The sequence below is a fragment of the Arvicola amphibius genome, chromosome 4 (assembly GCF_903992535.2).
Source record: "Arvicola amphibius chromosome 4, mArvAmp1.2, whole genome shotgun sequence".
NCBI classification, from domain to species: Eukaryota; Metazoa; Chordata; class Mammalia; order Rodentia; family Cricetidae; genus Arvicola; species Arvicola amphibius.
Window position 1 is genome coordinate 99,239,790 of NC_052050.1, and position 13,307 is coordinate 99,253,096.

At 48.3% G+C, this 13,307-nt stretch overlaps 1 protein-coding gene across 3 annotated transcripts in view; it reads left to right on the forward strand.

Moving 5' to 3' along the window:
• Rmi2 (RecQ mediated genome instability 2) overlaps positions 1-13,307 on the forward strand; it is a 65,245-nt gene that overhangs the window by 46,251 nt on the left and 5,687 nt on the right. Inside the window, exon 3 of one of the 3 annotated variants that reach the window (XR_005285065.1) lies at positions 332-462. Coding sequence is in view for 2 of the 3 variants with exons in the window: in XM_038326810.1 (XP_038182738.1) it covers positions 332-480 (149 nt within the window). In the remaining variant the exon portion in view is untranslated. Of the gene's footprint in view, positions 1-331; positions 852-13,307 lie in introns of those variants that run through there. The other 2 variants (XM_038326810.1, XM_038326811.1) reach the window with 2 other exon arrangements.

The window sequence follows — 13,307 nt, forward strand, 5'->3', positions numbered from 1 at the left end:
TCCTTACCACCGATCACATATGCGTCTACACTGCCGTGCTTTTTACGTGGATGCTGGGGATCTGAACTTGGGTCTTCTAGTTCGCATGACAAGTCATTTTACCAACTAGGCCCTACCCTCAGCTCCTCTTCCCCTTATTTTGCAGGGCTAAAGATCAAACCTAGAACTTGTACGTGCTAGCGTGAGCTTTGCCTCTGAGCTGCACACACCCAAGCCCTAGAAAGTCTTTCTGTGTGCATCTTCCTTCTCTCATCAAGGCCTTGAAGTCAGGATCTTTGTGGGTTGTCCCTACCTGCCGTGGTGATGTTCATACTTTTTCCTCTCTTCCCAGGAAAGTATGTGATGGTGATGGGTGTGGTTCAGGCCTGTAGTCCTGAGCCCTGCCTGCAGGCTGTGAAGATGACGGATCTTTCTGACAATCCTATCCACGAAAGCATGTGGGAGCTGGAGGTGGAAGACTTACACAGGAACATCCCTTAGAGCGGAGACCCTCTAAGACATAAGAACAGCTTCCCCTGGGGTGCTTTACACCATGTGGGTCTTGGGGACAGCGCAAAGGTTTGACGACGAGATTTGCTTTGGTGGAGCCAGACGTCTGGACCCTAGGAGCTGGAGCTCCCGTTAACTCAGCCCTCCCTGTCCCCTGGGCTTTGACCGCTTGTGGATGAGAAGCAAATCTCTGGCCTTTTCCCTTTCTGTCATTTATGTGTGTTTGTTTTTCTCGCTCTGAGGCATATGGAAATCTCATGTTGCCATCTCTGGTTTGGCGAGGGGTAACACTTGCTTCTTTAAGATGCAAACTCTGGGTTTCAGTTACTGACAGTGGGATTAAAGTGCAGTTGTGGACTGAGGACTGGAGCCTGTCTCCCCGTCGTCTCCAGCTGTCGGGTGCCAGCCACCGCCCTGTGCAGACGGGCTCTCTCTGCTTCAGCGCGCATTCCTCCTTGTCCATCTTCCTTAGATTCAGAAGGTGAGACCAGCTGTTAGAATGGTGGAACTAGTCTCAGAATTTTTTGTTGAAATTAAAAATCCAAGGATGGAAACAGGCTTTTCAAGTACTTCTGCTTCAAAACTTTTGCAGAGAGACAGCCAGGGAGTGAGTCCTGACCTTTCTGCGTGAAATGCCTTTCTGTTGGGATTGTACCACTATTGTACCACTCACTGTTGGGCTTTGGCGTTGCTGTTGCCAGACTAGATTCCTGTTTGGATGGGAGAGACCAAGGCAGCCCGTACTGTGTTCTCACACTGCTGAGCTCTTTGCCTAGATGACCGATATCCCACCACTAGTAGCATTTTTGTATGGCTAGTTTTAAAAAATAAGCTTGTTTGTTTGTTTGTTTTAAAGACAAGGTCTTATGGAGCCCAGGGTAGCCTCAGATTCCAGACCTTCCCATGTCTACACTTGCCTTCTGCAGTGCCAGGGATTAATCTGGGTTTTCGTGCATGCTAGGCAAACACTCTATTAATGGAGCCACATCTCCAACCTGAACTATGATTTGTTAAAACTTAGGTTTTCAGAAAATTTAAACAGAATGTATAGTGTTCCCGAAAATGCCATTGAGCCTAAAGCTTTGTGCATGTTGGGCAAACACTGTTGCCAGCTCGTTGATGTTTAGGACAGAGTCCTAATGTCCCAGGCCCACACCTCTCTCCCAGACATCCCCACACCCTGACTAACCTGTGTCGCTGTGAACATCAGGAGGTGCTTACCAGCAGATAATCTCACTTGGCAGGAGAGGGACAGAGGGGGTGAGGAGGCGATCTAGACTTGCCCCTTCCTGTCCTCCCCGCTAGAAAAAGCGTCAAGGCCTTGAGCTAATTTGTAGCTCAGACAGGTCTCATGCTTATCGTCTTCCTGCCTCAGTAGCTGGGATTGCAGACTGGTTCCTCCAGCCCTGCTTACATGGATGCCCTTTTGAAAAGATTTTATTCTTAGGTATATATGTGCGTGGGGTGCCTTTGGAGGCCAGAAGAGAGTGTTGGCTGTTTATCAGCCTATCCCTGCAGCTCCCGGGAATCTGATTCCTCTTTAGGGCCTCTGAGGATACACCCACAACATGGCATATAGACTCACACGCTCACACGGATACACATAAATTAGAATAAATTAAAAACATAATGAGAAGGCTTTAGACTAGAAATAATGAATGGCATTGGAGATGGATTTTGGAGTCCCTGGGGTCTCTTCTACCTAGCTACCTCTTGACTCCTCTGAACTCTAAACCGTCCAAAGTGTCTATGTCCTGGTCAGTCTCATTGTGAGACCTCACTGGGGAGATGCCGACAAACACCTGTGCCCTCCTCATAGGTCACCACGACAAACCAAAGTACGAGTCCATTGGAATCCAGCTTGGGGAGCCAGTGAGTTTACTGGGTTTACTTACAAAGCATGGCTGAGGTGTTTTTACCGGAGCATGGTGACCTAACCAGAAAGTTTGACCCCTGCGTGGGTGAGCACCTCCCCAGAAATGCACAGATAGAGTCTCCTTCAGTTAGCCTTCCACAGAATATACTCTAGCACCTCCTGAGACCGCAAGGCCATGTGCAGTGAAGGCAGAATAACATACAAATGGCCGGCACGTGCAGGACAGAGTAGCTGGAGTCCCCTACTCCTCTGAGAGAATGACAGCATCAACAAATCCAATCTCAGGATGTCCTAGAAGTAGTCAGAGCTACTCTGAGGAAAATGAAGGAGGGTAGTGCTCTACAACACCATGGAAACACTGCCAGTTGATTCATCTTCTGTGGGACCAAACTCAGGTCTTCTAAAAGGAGCAGCAAGTACTCTAACTGCTGAACCCCCTTTGGCTTTCTGGATGCAGTTTTTCAAGTGGAGCCCATAGTTTACTCTTGGGTTCACTTGCATGCTCAGTTCTGTAGGTTTTGCCGGGCATATCATGACATATATTTTCCATTGCAGTATCAGACAGGAGAGTGTCCCTGCCCTAAAAGTCCTGTATACCACTCATACATCCCTTCGCCCGACTGCCACTGGTCTTCCCGCTGCCTCACTTTGCCTTCCTTGATGGGCCTGCCGTGTAGTGCCTTGCTGAATGTTCACGCGAGGCTCTGCCATGTCCTTTTTCTGCCAGAATACCCATTTTTCTTACAGTGCTCCACTGTCTCTCAGCACGTACATATCCGTGTATCCAACTTGCCCATTGAGTGATATCTTGTTTGCTGTTGGGGTCACAAATACCTCATGGTACAGGTTTAGTGTGGAGAGTTTGCAGCTCAGCTAGGAGTGCAGCTCCAGGAAACACATCAAACCCATGGTTAGGCTCGTAAATAACTGCCAGGCTCACATCACTGAGCTAAGATGTTTGTCCCAGGAAACACGTCGAACCCATGGTTAGTCTTGTAAGAAACTACCAAGCTTGAGTTGTTTTAATTGATTTGATTTTTTTTTTTCCTGAGGCAGTTTCTTTATGTAGCCCTGGCTGTCCTGAAACTCATTTTGTAGTACAGACTGGCCTTGAATTCACAGCATCCCCCTGCCTCGAACTCACAGCATCCCCCTGCCTCTGCCTCCCAAGTGCTGTGACTAAGGGTGCTAACATTTTCCTTTATAGATAGACCAAGTTGGAAAGTGATCTGGGTTTGACTGCCAAACGACTTTTTTAACATATATTTGTATTATTCATTTATTTATTTGGTTTTTCAGGACAGGGTTTCTTGGTGTTAGTCTTGACTGTTCTGGAACTCACTTTGTAGACCAGTCACAGAGATCTGCCTGCCTCTGTGCTGGGATTAAAGGCGTGCACCACCACTGCCCTGATTACTTTTATTTTATATTATTATTATTATTATTAGTGTGTGTGTGTGTGTGTGTGTGTGTGTGTGTGAGTGAGTCTAGAAGAGAGCATTGTATTCTCTGGAGTTACAGGCAGGTCTGAGCAGCCCTATGTGGGTGCTGGATAGGAACCCAACTCAATTCCTCTGGAAAAGCAGCATGTGTTTTTAACTGCTGAACCATCTCTCCAGCTCCAATGTATATCTTCTGAGCTACAGAAAAGTTGCAAAAATATACAGTCATCATCATCATCATCATCATTATTATTATTATTGAGACAGGGTTTCTCTGTGTAACTTTGGTGACTGTCTTGTAACTAGCTCATGTAGACCAGCCTGGCCTCAAACTCACAGAGAGAGATCTGCCTGCCTCTGCCTCCCCAGTGTTAGAATTAAAGGCGTGTGCCACCACCGCCTGGCTAAGTCTTTATTATTTTTATTTATTTGTTTGCCTATTTATTTACATGTGAGGCATGCTGTCTATAACCCAGTCTGTCCTGGAACTCCTGATCCTCCAGCCTCAACTTCCTGAGTGCTCAGATGACAGGTGTGTACCACTAAGCGTGGTTGATATAGTGGTGGGGATCAAAACGGATTTGTTGAGTTATAAACATACCAGGTTCCTGTCATGAATGTCTTATATTAGTATAGTGTGGATGTTAAAACTAACTCACAAATTAATTGATAAGCAAATACTGAGAAGTTAGTACCAAATCTATAGTTTATTCTGGTTTCTTCTATTTTTGGTTTTGAGCCTAGCCTTTAATGGCTGAGCCATCTCCCCAGCTCTATTCTGGTTTCTTTGTTTCTTCTTTCTTCACCCCAGGTTTCCACATTTTGTTTAGTTGTCATGTCTCCTTAGGGTCTTTCTTGTCTGAAACATTTGATTAGTTGCTTTTGATTGCATTGGAATGTAATAAACAGACACAGATACACAGATGCAGATCACAACATATAGACATAATCTACACACATACATACACAGACTGTACACACACAGAGACACAGATTACACAGACACAGACCAAACACACAGAGACAACACACACACAGACATAGGCAACCCATACGCACACACCGACAGACTACACAGACACAGACAACACACACACAGACGTAGGCAATACATATACACACACCGACAGACTACACATCCAGACAACACACACCCAGACATAGGCAACACGTGCATACACATCAACACAGACTACACACACACAGAGGCACAGACTACACACACACACACACACACACACACACACACACACACATTTTTTTCAGCACAGAGCCCATGCTGGGCAGACTACTGCAGAGCTATAGCCCCAGTTAACTTTCAGACAGAATCTCATGTTCCAGGCTGGCCTCAAGCTCCACAGCTGAGCATGATCTGAAGCCCTGACCACCTGCAAGCACTTCACAGTGCTGGGTTTGCAGGTGCAAACCACTCCAGGCCTGGGTCCTGTGTGCTAGGCAAACACTCTGCCTCTTGAGCCCCAGTCTGAAATTGAATTTGATGCAGGCCACAGGATCTCTGTGATAGGATTCTTAGTAAAATGGTGTCCCCAAACTGTTTTACCCTAGAGCAACTGTTGAGCTGAATGTGGCACAGGCCTCCTCTGCGTCTCCACTGGAGAACTGGAAGCTGCTTGTGTCCTCACCTAACTCCTGGGGAATAACACCCGATGGATGGAAACATGTGGGCTGGCTGGAGGTCGCCGCCAGTTGGGGGAGGAGCGCTGCAAACGGCAGTGGCCAGCGGCTGGAAGCTGCCTTCCCAGAGCTGAGCCTGCTGTGGTTTCTCTGCACATTCAGAACTCTCACTGTCGGGGCTGCCGTTTCCTCTCTGACAGCGCCAAATGAAAATGCATCCGGAGGCTTCAGCTCTTGGGCTGCCAAATCAAAGTCAGTTTATCAGCAAGCACCCGCCAGACCATGGCTCTGGCGGCAGCCTGTGTGCCCGCCCAGCGCAGCTTCCCTTTTGAAATGCTCTTTTCTAAGAACTGAGAATAAGCAACCTAGGCTGTGACTTCACTTTTCTCGGAACTGCTTTACATTATATATATTTTAAAAATGCGAAACCATCACTTAGCTGGTTTTGGATTGCCTGAGTTCCCTAATTCTTTCTGTTGCATGTTCTTGTAAAGCTGAAGTTTTACCACAAAATTCTGCAGGAGGGGGAAAGAACGGCCATGCGAGATAGGGGTGTGTCTTGTGTTTTAGCTGGCTTGTGTATGATTTAATGATTAAGGAGAAAAAGAAACTAGAAGCACTGTGGTGAAAAGTCAGGGATCAGTTCTGAGTGGTCTGGCCAGCTAGAGTTGGTGGTGGGCAATTGGTCCACACTTCCTGATCAGCTAGCTGCCTCTTGAAAGGATGAGAGGGAACCTGGGTGTAGTGGTACTCACTGTAATCCTGGTATTCTGGAGGTAAAGGCTACTCTGGGCTACCCTGCAAGTTCCAGACCTTTTGTTGACATAGCAGGACTCTACCTAAAGAGGGGAAGGGTCGCCCGGAGCTGTAGATCAGTGGTGGAGTGCTTGCTTAGCATGAACGGAGCCCTGGATTTTATTCCCGGCACTCCAAAAAGCTAGGCATAGTAGTGCTTGCCTGTAATCCCAGCACTAAGGAGATAGAGGATCAGAAGTTCAAGGTCACCAGCCTGGGCTACCTGAGAAACAGTCTTCAAAACAAAACAAAACAGGGTGGGGAAAGAGTAGATGCATATCAGCCATATTTAGTCACAGTGACCTATATCAAGCACGTAATAGCTTTGAGTCTGTGTATAAAGACATCATCCTGGGGTTCCTATCTTCTTGGGATTAGGGAACTGAAATACCTACCGTCACACTGTGGGGGCAGGTCCTGGTCCTACTGTTTCTTGCTTGATCTTGGGTTTGAAGGTTGGCCTTCGAAGTGGAGGCAATTTCCTTCAACGGACGCTGCTAGTAGGTCCTTTGGGAGGTGGCTGGAGTTGTTTAAAATTCTCGATTGGTACCTCAGCCCCCAGGGACTTGCATAGCACCTGTGCTAGCAATGGCCGAGTTTCGGGTTGAAGACAGGAGACACACGAGCAAAGAGGCACGGTGCTTGTGAACTGTATATGGCATTTGAGGATTTAAAAAAATTGTTTACTCATTTATTTATTTGCTTACTCATTTATTTTGTTTGTGTTGTATAGGTGCACATTGCTGTGGCATGGGTGTGGAGATCAGAGGGTAAATTCTGGGAGTTGATTTTTTTTTTTTGTTTTTTCGAGACAGGATTTCTCTGTGTAACAGTCCTGACTGTCCTGAAACTCGCTTTGTAGACCAGGCTGGTCTCGAACTCACAGAGATCCGCCTGCCTCTGCCTCCCAAGTGCTGGGATTAAAGGTGTAAGCCACCATTGCCCGGCTTGGATTGATTTTTGATTTCTACCAAGTGGGATACAAGTTCAAACTCAGGTCATTAGGCTTGGTGGCAAGCACCTTTACCCTCAGAGCCGCCTTGCTGGCCTGAGTATGAGTTTTTTGTTGTTACTGTGGTTTGTTTGTATTTTGTAATTTTAAAGATTCACTTGAGTGTGCCCACATGCATCCTTGACACTGTTTGGAGGACCTCTCTCTCCACTCTCCCCACTGTGGGTCCTGAGGGTTGAACTGAGCTCATTAGACTCCTACAGCAAATGCTTTAGCCACTGAGCCATCTCACGGGCCCTTGTTCATTTCTGTGAGACAGGCTTTCTCATAGCTCATGCTGTCCTGGATGACCTGGTGAACCTCCTGCCTTCCCCTCCTGTGTGTAGGATGGAGGTTGTGCTACCATGCCTGTTCATACAGTGCTGGATCTTAACACAGAGATTGTGCATGGTCGACACTCTACTGACTGAGCTGTGTCTCCAGCACTGCTTTTTGTCCACCCATTCCCCACCCACCCACACCCCCGCCGCCACGTTTCTTTTTCTTTAGACACTCTGTAGGCCAAGCTAGCCTTGAACTTTTGGAGGTTCTGGAATCATAGGTATACACTGCTGTGCTGCCGTTTGGGGCCTCTCGAAGCCCATGCAGTAGCCTAAGGTGTTGCTGGCAAATGCTCCACAGAGAGGAAAGATCTGGACTATAAAAGGGTAGCTGCAAAGAGCAACCACCAATGTGGGGGAGGAATCTGGAGCCATGATCCCCTTGATAAAGATGACAGTTCAATTGTGTACTTGGTATCAAAGTTTGTGCTGAACTTCATTTACCTGAGGGGTGTATTCCCCTTGCACTGCCATGAGGAGCAAAACCCTGTGTACAACTCATCTGGTTAGCAGGCCACAGGGCAAGTCATGAACCAGTAGGTGCCGGTATTGTTAGGGACACTCTTAGGAGTCAGCCCCTTCATTCTTCACTGGTGCTGCCTCAGGACGGTTCTGGAGTGGATTACAGCACCCCCTGCTGGTTGGTCCTGGGCCTGGTCTGAGCCATCAGGAATGGGATGAGGGCCAGAGACCAGATGAAAAGCCACAAAATGAAGCAAAGGAAAAAACAGGACCACAAGAAGTTTCACAGTCGTCCATCCTGGGAATTTTGCCCATTGTGGCCAGACTGAGGTGGGGGCGGAGGGTAGAGTAGAGGGGGTGGTTTGGCCACCAGATGGGTTCTGAGGAACTTGACATTCAACTCTAGCTTCTTTTATTAAGTGGGTCACCTTGAATGAGTCACTTCATTTCTCTGAGCCTTATTTATCTATTTAGGTTTCTTGGGACGGGATTGCTATGTAGAAGCTGACCTGAAACTCCTGATGTAGCCCAGGTTGTCCTCCAACTTGCAGAGATTGTCCTGCCTATGTCTCTCAACTGCACCATGTCCAACTCTTACTTTTTCATGAGCTATTATTTTTACTGTTGTTGTTGTCATTGAGACAAGGTCTCACAATGTAGCCCCAAATGGCCTGGAACTCACAGAGATCCGCCCGTCTCTGCCTGTGGAGCCCTGGGATTAAATGCCTGCACCACCACCTCTAGCTATAAGCAACTAAAAGTATTTAGACGTTGGGATTGAAGCCAGGGCCTCACACACGCCAGGCAAGCCCTCAGTCGTTGCGCTGCGCTACACCCCAGCCCCCCGCACCTCTTGTTTTCAGACAGGGTCTCTAACGTTCTCGGGCAGCTGAGAATCGGGGGTGAAAGGTCTGAGCCACAAGGCCTATCCCTTTATAAGCAGTTTTGAAATACTGTTATTATCATTGTTATGGGGCCAAAGAGATGGCTGAGAGGTTGAAATAGCGTACTGGTAAACCTACTGACCTGAGTTCATCTGAAGGACCACAGAGCCGTGGAAGGAGAAGCTATTCCTGAAAGTTGTCCTCTGACCTCCACAGAAGGGCGGTGGCCTGGGTGTGCCCCCCATATACACATACAATAATAAGTAAAATACAAATTAAATCAGATAAACTTAGCACTATTATTTTGTGCTGGGGATGAGACCTACAGCCTCATGTATGCTGGATGAGTGTCCTGCCTCTGAACCACATCCCTAGTCCTCTGGGCTTATTTCTGACCTCTGTGGAAAAGGAGGATTGGGGTCAGGAAGGGTAAATGACTCCTCTGCTAGGTTGTTTTTAGAATCCAAGCAGTCTGAGCAGGCTCCTCCAGAAGATGTTTGCTTCATTGGCCTTTGTCACCAAGCACTAGTGCCTGTTGGAGACAATGAGAGGAAGATCCCCGTTGCTTCCTGCACAACTTACCTGTGACTCTTGCATGCATGCTGGCCCAGTTCATTGCAAGAATCACCCCCGAGGCTAGGAATGAGGCTCACTTGACAGGTACTTGTCTAATGTGCATGAAAGCCCAGGTTTCCAGCATTACATTACACTGATAATGGTGGTGCATGTAGGAGGTGGAGACAGGAGGATCAGAAGTTCAAGGCCACCCGCAGCAACTCAGTGACTTAGAGGCTGGCCTAAGCTTATATAGCTTTTTTTTCCCTGCCATGTGTGCCCCACGTCCCACAGTCCCCAAGATCCCCGAGTGCCTCCTCCCACTGCACCACCAACCCTGGGTTGGTGTTCCTCTGGCTCAGCTGAGGGCACAGGATGTGCATGGTGTGAACAAGTAGATGGGTCTAAGAAGCAGGCCCTGTGCTGGGAAATGGGAAATCAGAAACACCTGTGCCTCCTTCTGCCCAGATAGGTGAGGACACGCAGGGTTTTGAACTTTAGGTGATTGACTGTACTTCCTTACTTAGTGTGTATGTCCATGTCGAGGTCCTTGAGAAGTGGAGCAGGAGGACCAGAGACTTCAGGTTGTTCTTGGACACATTGTAAGTTAGCATCCAGCCTGGGATTTATGAAACGTAATTCAAAAGGAAAAGAAAAAAGAAAAGTATTAAGGAATAGTGGAGTTGTGACTGCTGTTTGGGTAGGATATTTGGTTTTGCCAGATGTTCTGGAACAGACATCTGGAATGTCTTGAGCTGTGTGGGGCGGTGGTCTCATGGAGTTGCTGATTCTTGAATGTGGCTGTGTGTCTTGTGGGGTTGCCAGACACGGAATCGAATATACAGGCTGCCTTTCATTCCATCAGTGCGATAGATAGGACACCGTCACAGTGGGGAAACCTGGCAGGCGGCCTTAGCAAGATGATCCGGCTTTAATGTCACATATCAGGCTGGCCACCCCGGGTAAGATGCCGGGGGCCCCAGGAGGCTGGGACCCAGCCTCCTTTCACTGTAGAGTCAGCTCCTGTTCTCTCACACTGCTCCAGTAGAGCAGGAACAATGTCCCACGGGGTCCTCAGGAGTCCGCACTGGCCCCAGCACACTGGAGAGATGTGTAAGGGCACCGCATCTTCCGTAGAGATATAACAGCTAGGATGGGTACTCGAGACCCGCGGCTAGGAACTCTAATGTGTGGCACACTGTCATGAGCAAAGTGACTTTAAAAGAGCAGATTTGCCATCTCTGCTCCCATGAATCAAGGGCCTGTTAGAAAGCCTGGGTTCTCTGCTCAAACTTACTGGAGGGAGTGTAGGTGTCAGCTTGCTGAGCATTCGCCTTGGGGGGACCCAGGGGAGGTTCCATTCAGTTCAATGATGGCATCAGACCTAAGGACTTGTTAGGTATAAACTAAGGGTCCTCTAGAGCTGTCCTCTGTCTTTATATCAGGACTATGTCCAGCTCATCTTCCTGTGTCTGGATTTCCCATCTTCCCCTCTAGGCTCAGGATTAAAGGTTTAAACTTAAAGGATTAAAGGATTAAACTTTCTTTAAAGTGTTGTGGGACTTAAATTACAACCAATAAAAATCCTCCCACTGGCTTTTGAATACCAGGAAGAAGGTGGGTTTTCCAAGTGGGAGTCCTGTGTTTAAATGGTCTTAAGATCCTGCCTTCCAGAGCTGGGTCAGGTGGCGGCGCACGCCTTTAATCCCAGCACTTGGGAGGCAGAGGCAGGTGGAACTCGAGGCCAGCCTGGGCTACAAGAGCTAGTTCCAGGACTGGAGAGGTGGCTCAGCAGTTAAGAGCACTAGCTGCTCTTACAGAGGTCCTGAGTTCAATTCCCAGTACCTACATGGTGGCTCACAAACATCTATAATGAGATCTGGTGCCCTCTTCTGGCATGTACATGCAGGAAGAAGTCTATACATAATAAATACGCCTTAATAATAATTTTAAAAAAAGAGCTACTTCCAGGACAGGCTCCAAAGCTATAGAGAAACTCTATCTTGAAAAACCAAAAAGAAAAAAAAAAAAAAAAGATCCTGCCTTCCATAGGACCTGCAAGCAGGACATGAGCACATGAACATAAATAGATAAATAGTTAATGTGGACCTTGGCGGCAAACAACAGTTTCAAATCTGAGCCCCTCCACCGCTCAGCAGGCTGTGAGCTCGTCCTCAGCTTGTTAGACTCACCCTGGTGTCAATGCACTGGCTAGGCATGAATCCTGTTCCCCTGTCGTAGAGGGCGAGAGCAGTTCTGCCTTTCCACATGTTTTAGCTTGTGTGGTTGGTAGTGTGGCCCTTTAAGGCCAATGAGCTCCGTGCCTCCTCCAGGATCTTGGCCTTTCCCTCTGGCAGGCTGCCCCAGACTTGGCTCAGGGAAGAAATGTCAACAAGGAAAGGCCTTTTCACAAAAGTGAGTGTGTAATAAAACACGTATCCAATCCAAACATCAGTGCGATTGTGCGCATAGATGAGGTCGGCCTGAGGTGGGGGAGAATGCAGCTAGCATGGTGCCCGCCTCCTCCCTCAGGGTTGCTGTGAGAGGAGCCTTAGCCTCTAGGTTTCTGATGGGAGCACCGGGTCCCACACTGTGGGCCTCTCGTGCTGGTACCCTTGAAAGCCTTGGGAAATTATTTGTGGAGAAAGGAAGAACGAGAGGAATTTTGGGTAATGGCAAAGTGGCCATCTAGATCTGCAAAAGTTCCGGCATGGGTGGTTTTATAGCTGATTGGAAAAACATGTTTCTTCCAAGTTAACTTAATCTTTTCTGTAGCATCTCGAGCCTTTTGTTCTCCCAGGGGCTTGCGTACATAACTGCTCCTGGGTGGTCACCCTGGTGATAGAAGAGGCAAAGAACTCACTCTTGCCAGCATGTCTCCAGGTCTTCCTGGCTGGGGCATGGATGGGTGCTGGGGTTAGCAGAATGAGAGGCCAGGTTCTGGCCTGGGAGTCTTTGGGGCCTAGACAGGAAAAGGAAACCGACGGTGCTGGAGTGCTGAGAGCTGAGGACTCCCAGCTTCCGTCCTAAGTGCAGTGCCCAGGCCCCGTTGTTCTTTGGCAATTAGAGTTTATTTTATTTGAGACAGGGTGTCTCTTTGTAGCCCTGGCTATACTGGAACTCGCTGTGTAGACCAGACTGGCCTCAGACTCAGAGATCCACTGCCTGCCTCTGCCTTCAGAGTGCTGGAATTAAAGGCGTTTGCTACCACACACCTGGCTTGGCAGTTCTTTCCAAAGATGTCTCCGTCAAAGGTTCCTGCTCTGCTTTGAGATTCTCTGGTGGTGAGGATTCTTGGGGACAAATGATTGGCTGACCCACTCTTGCCCCCTAGCTCCTCTGGCCCAGACCCTGGAAACACAAAGACTTGAGGCTTGCATCTGGCACTAACTGGCCTCAGTGCTTGGGCCACAGTTCTCTTGGCTGCTAGGGTGTTATATATGAGTTTGGGGTAGTGGTGCCCTGTACCTCCTGTTTCAGGATAAAATATAGGACATGGAGCTTGTCCATGGACAAAAGGCAACCCTGCCAATAGAGTCGTATGATTTTGTGGTTCCCTACCCCTTCTTTCTTGAAACCCCAGAAGAGACTTGGCAGGCAAGGAAGGGCATTTTGGATCCCTGAGCATGGTCCTGGGGAATGGCCCTCCCTTAGCTGGCTGTGAGTTTGAGCCTCAGGACTACGGATGTGTTGGCCCTGCTGTGTGTGGCCAGCTGCCTCTGTCTGCCTGGGAGCTGCTCCGATGATGGATTAGTTACTTTTCTGGTTGCTGTTGTGTACAAGCTGATAAAAACCAAGTGAGGGTCACGGTTTGAGGGGACAGTCGGTCGTGGTAGT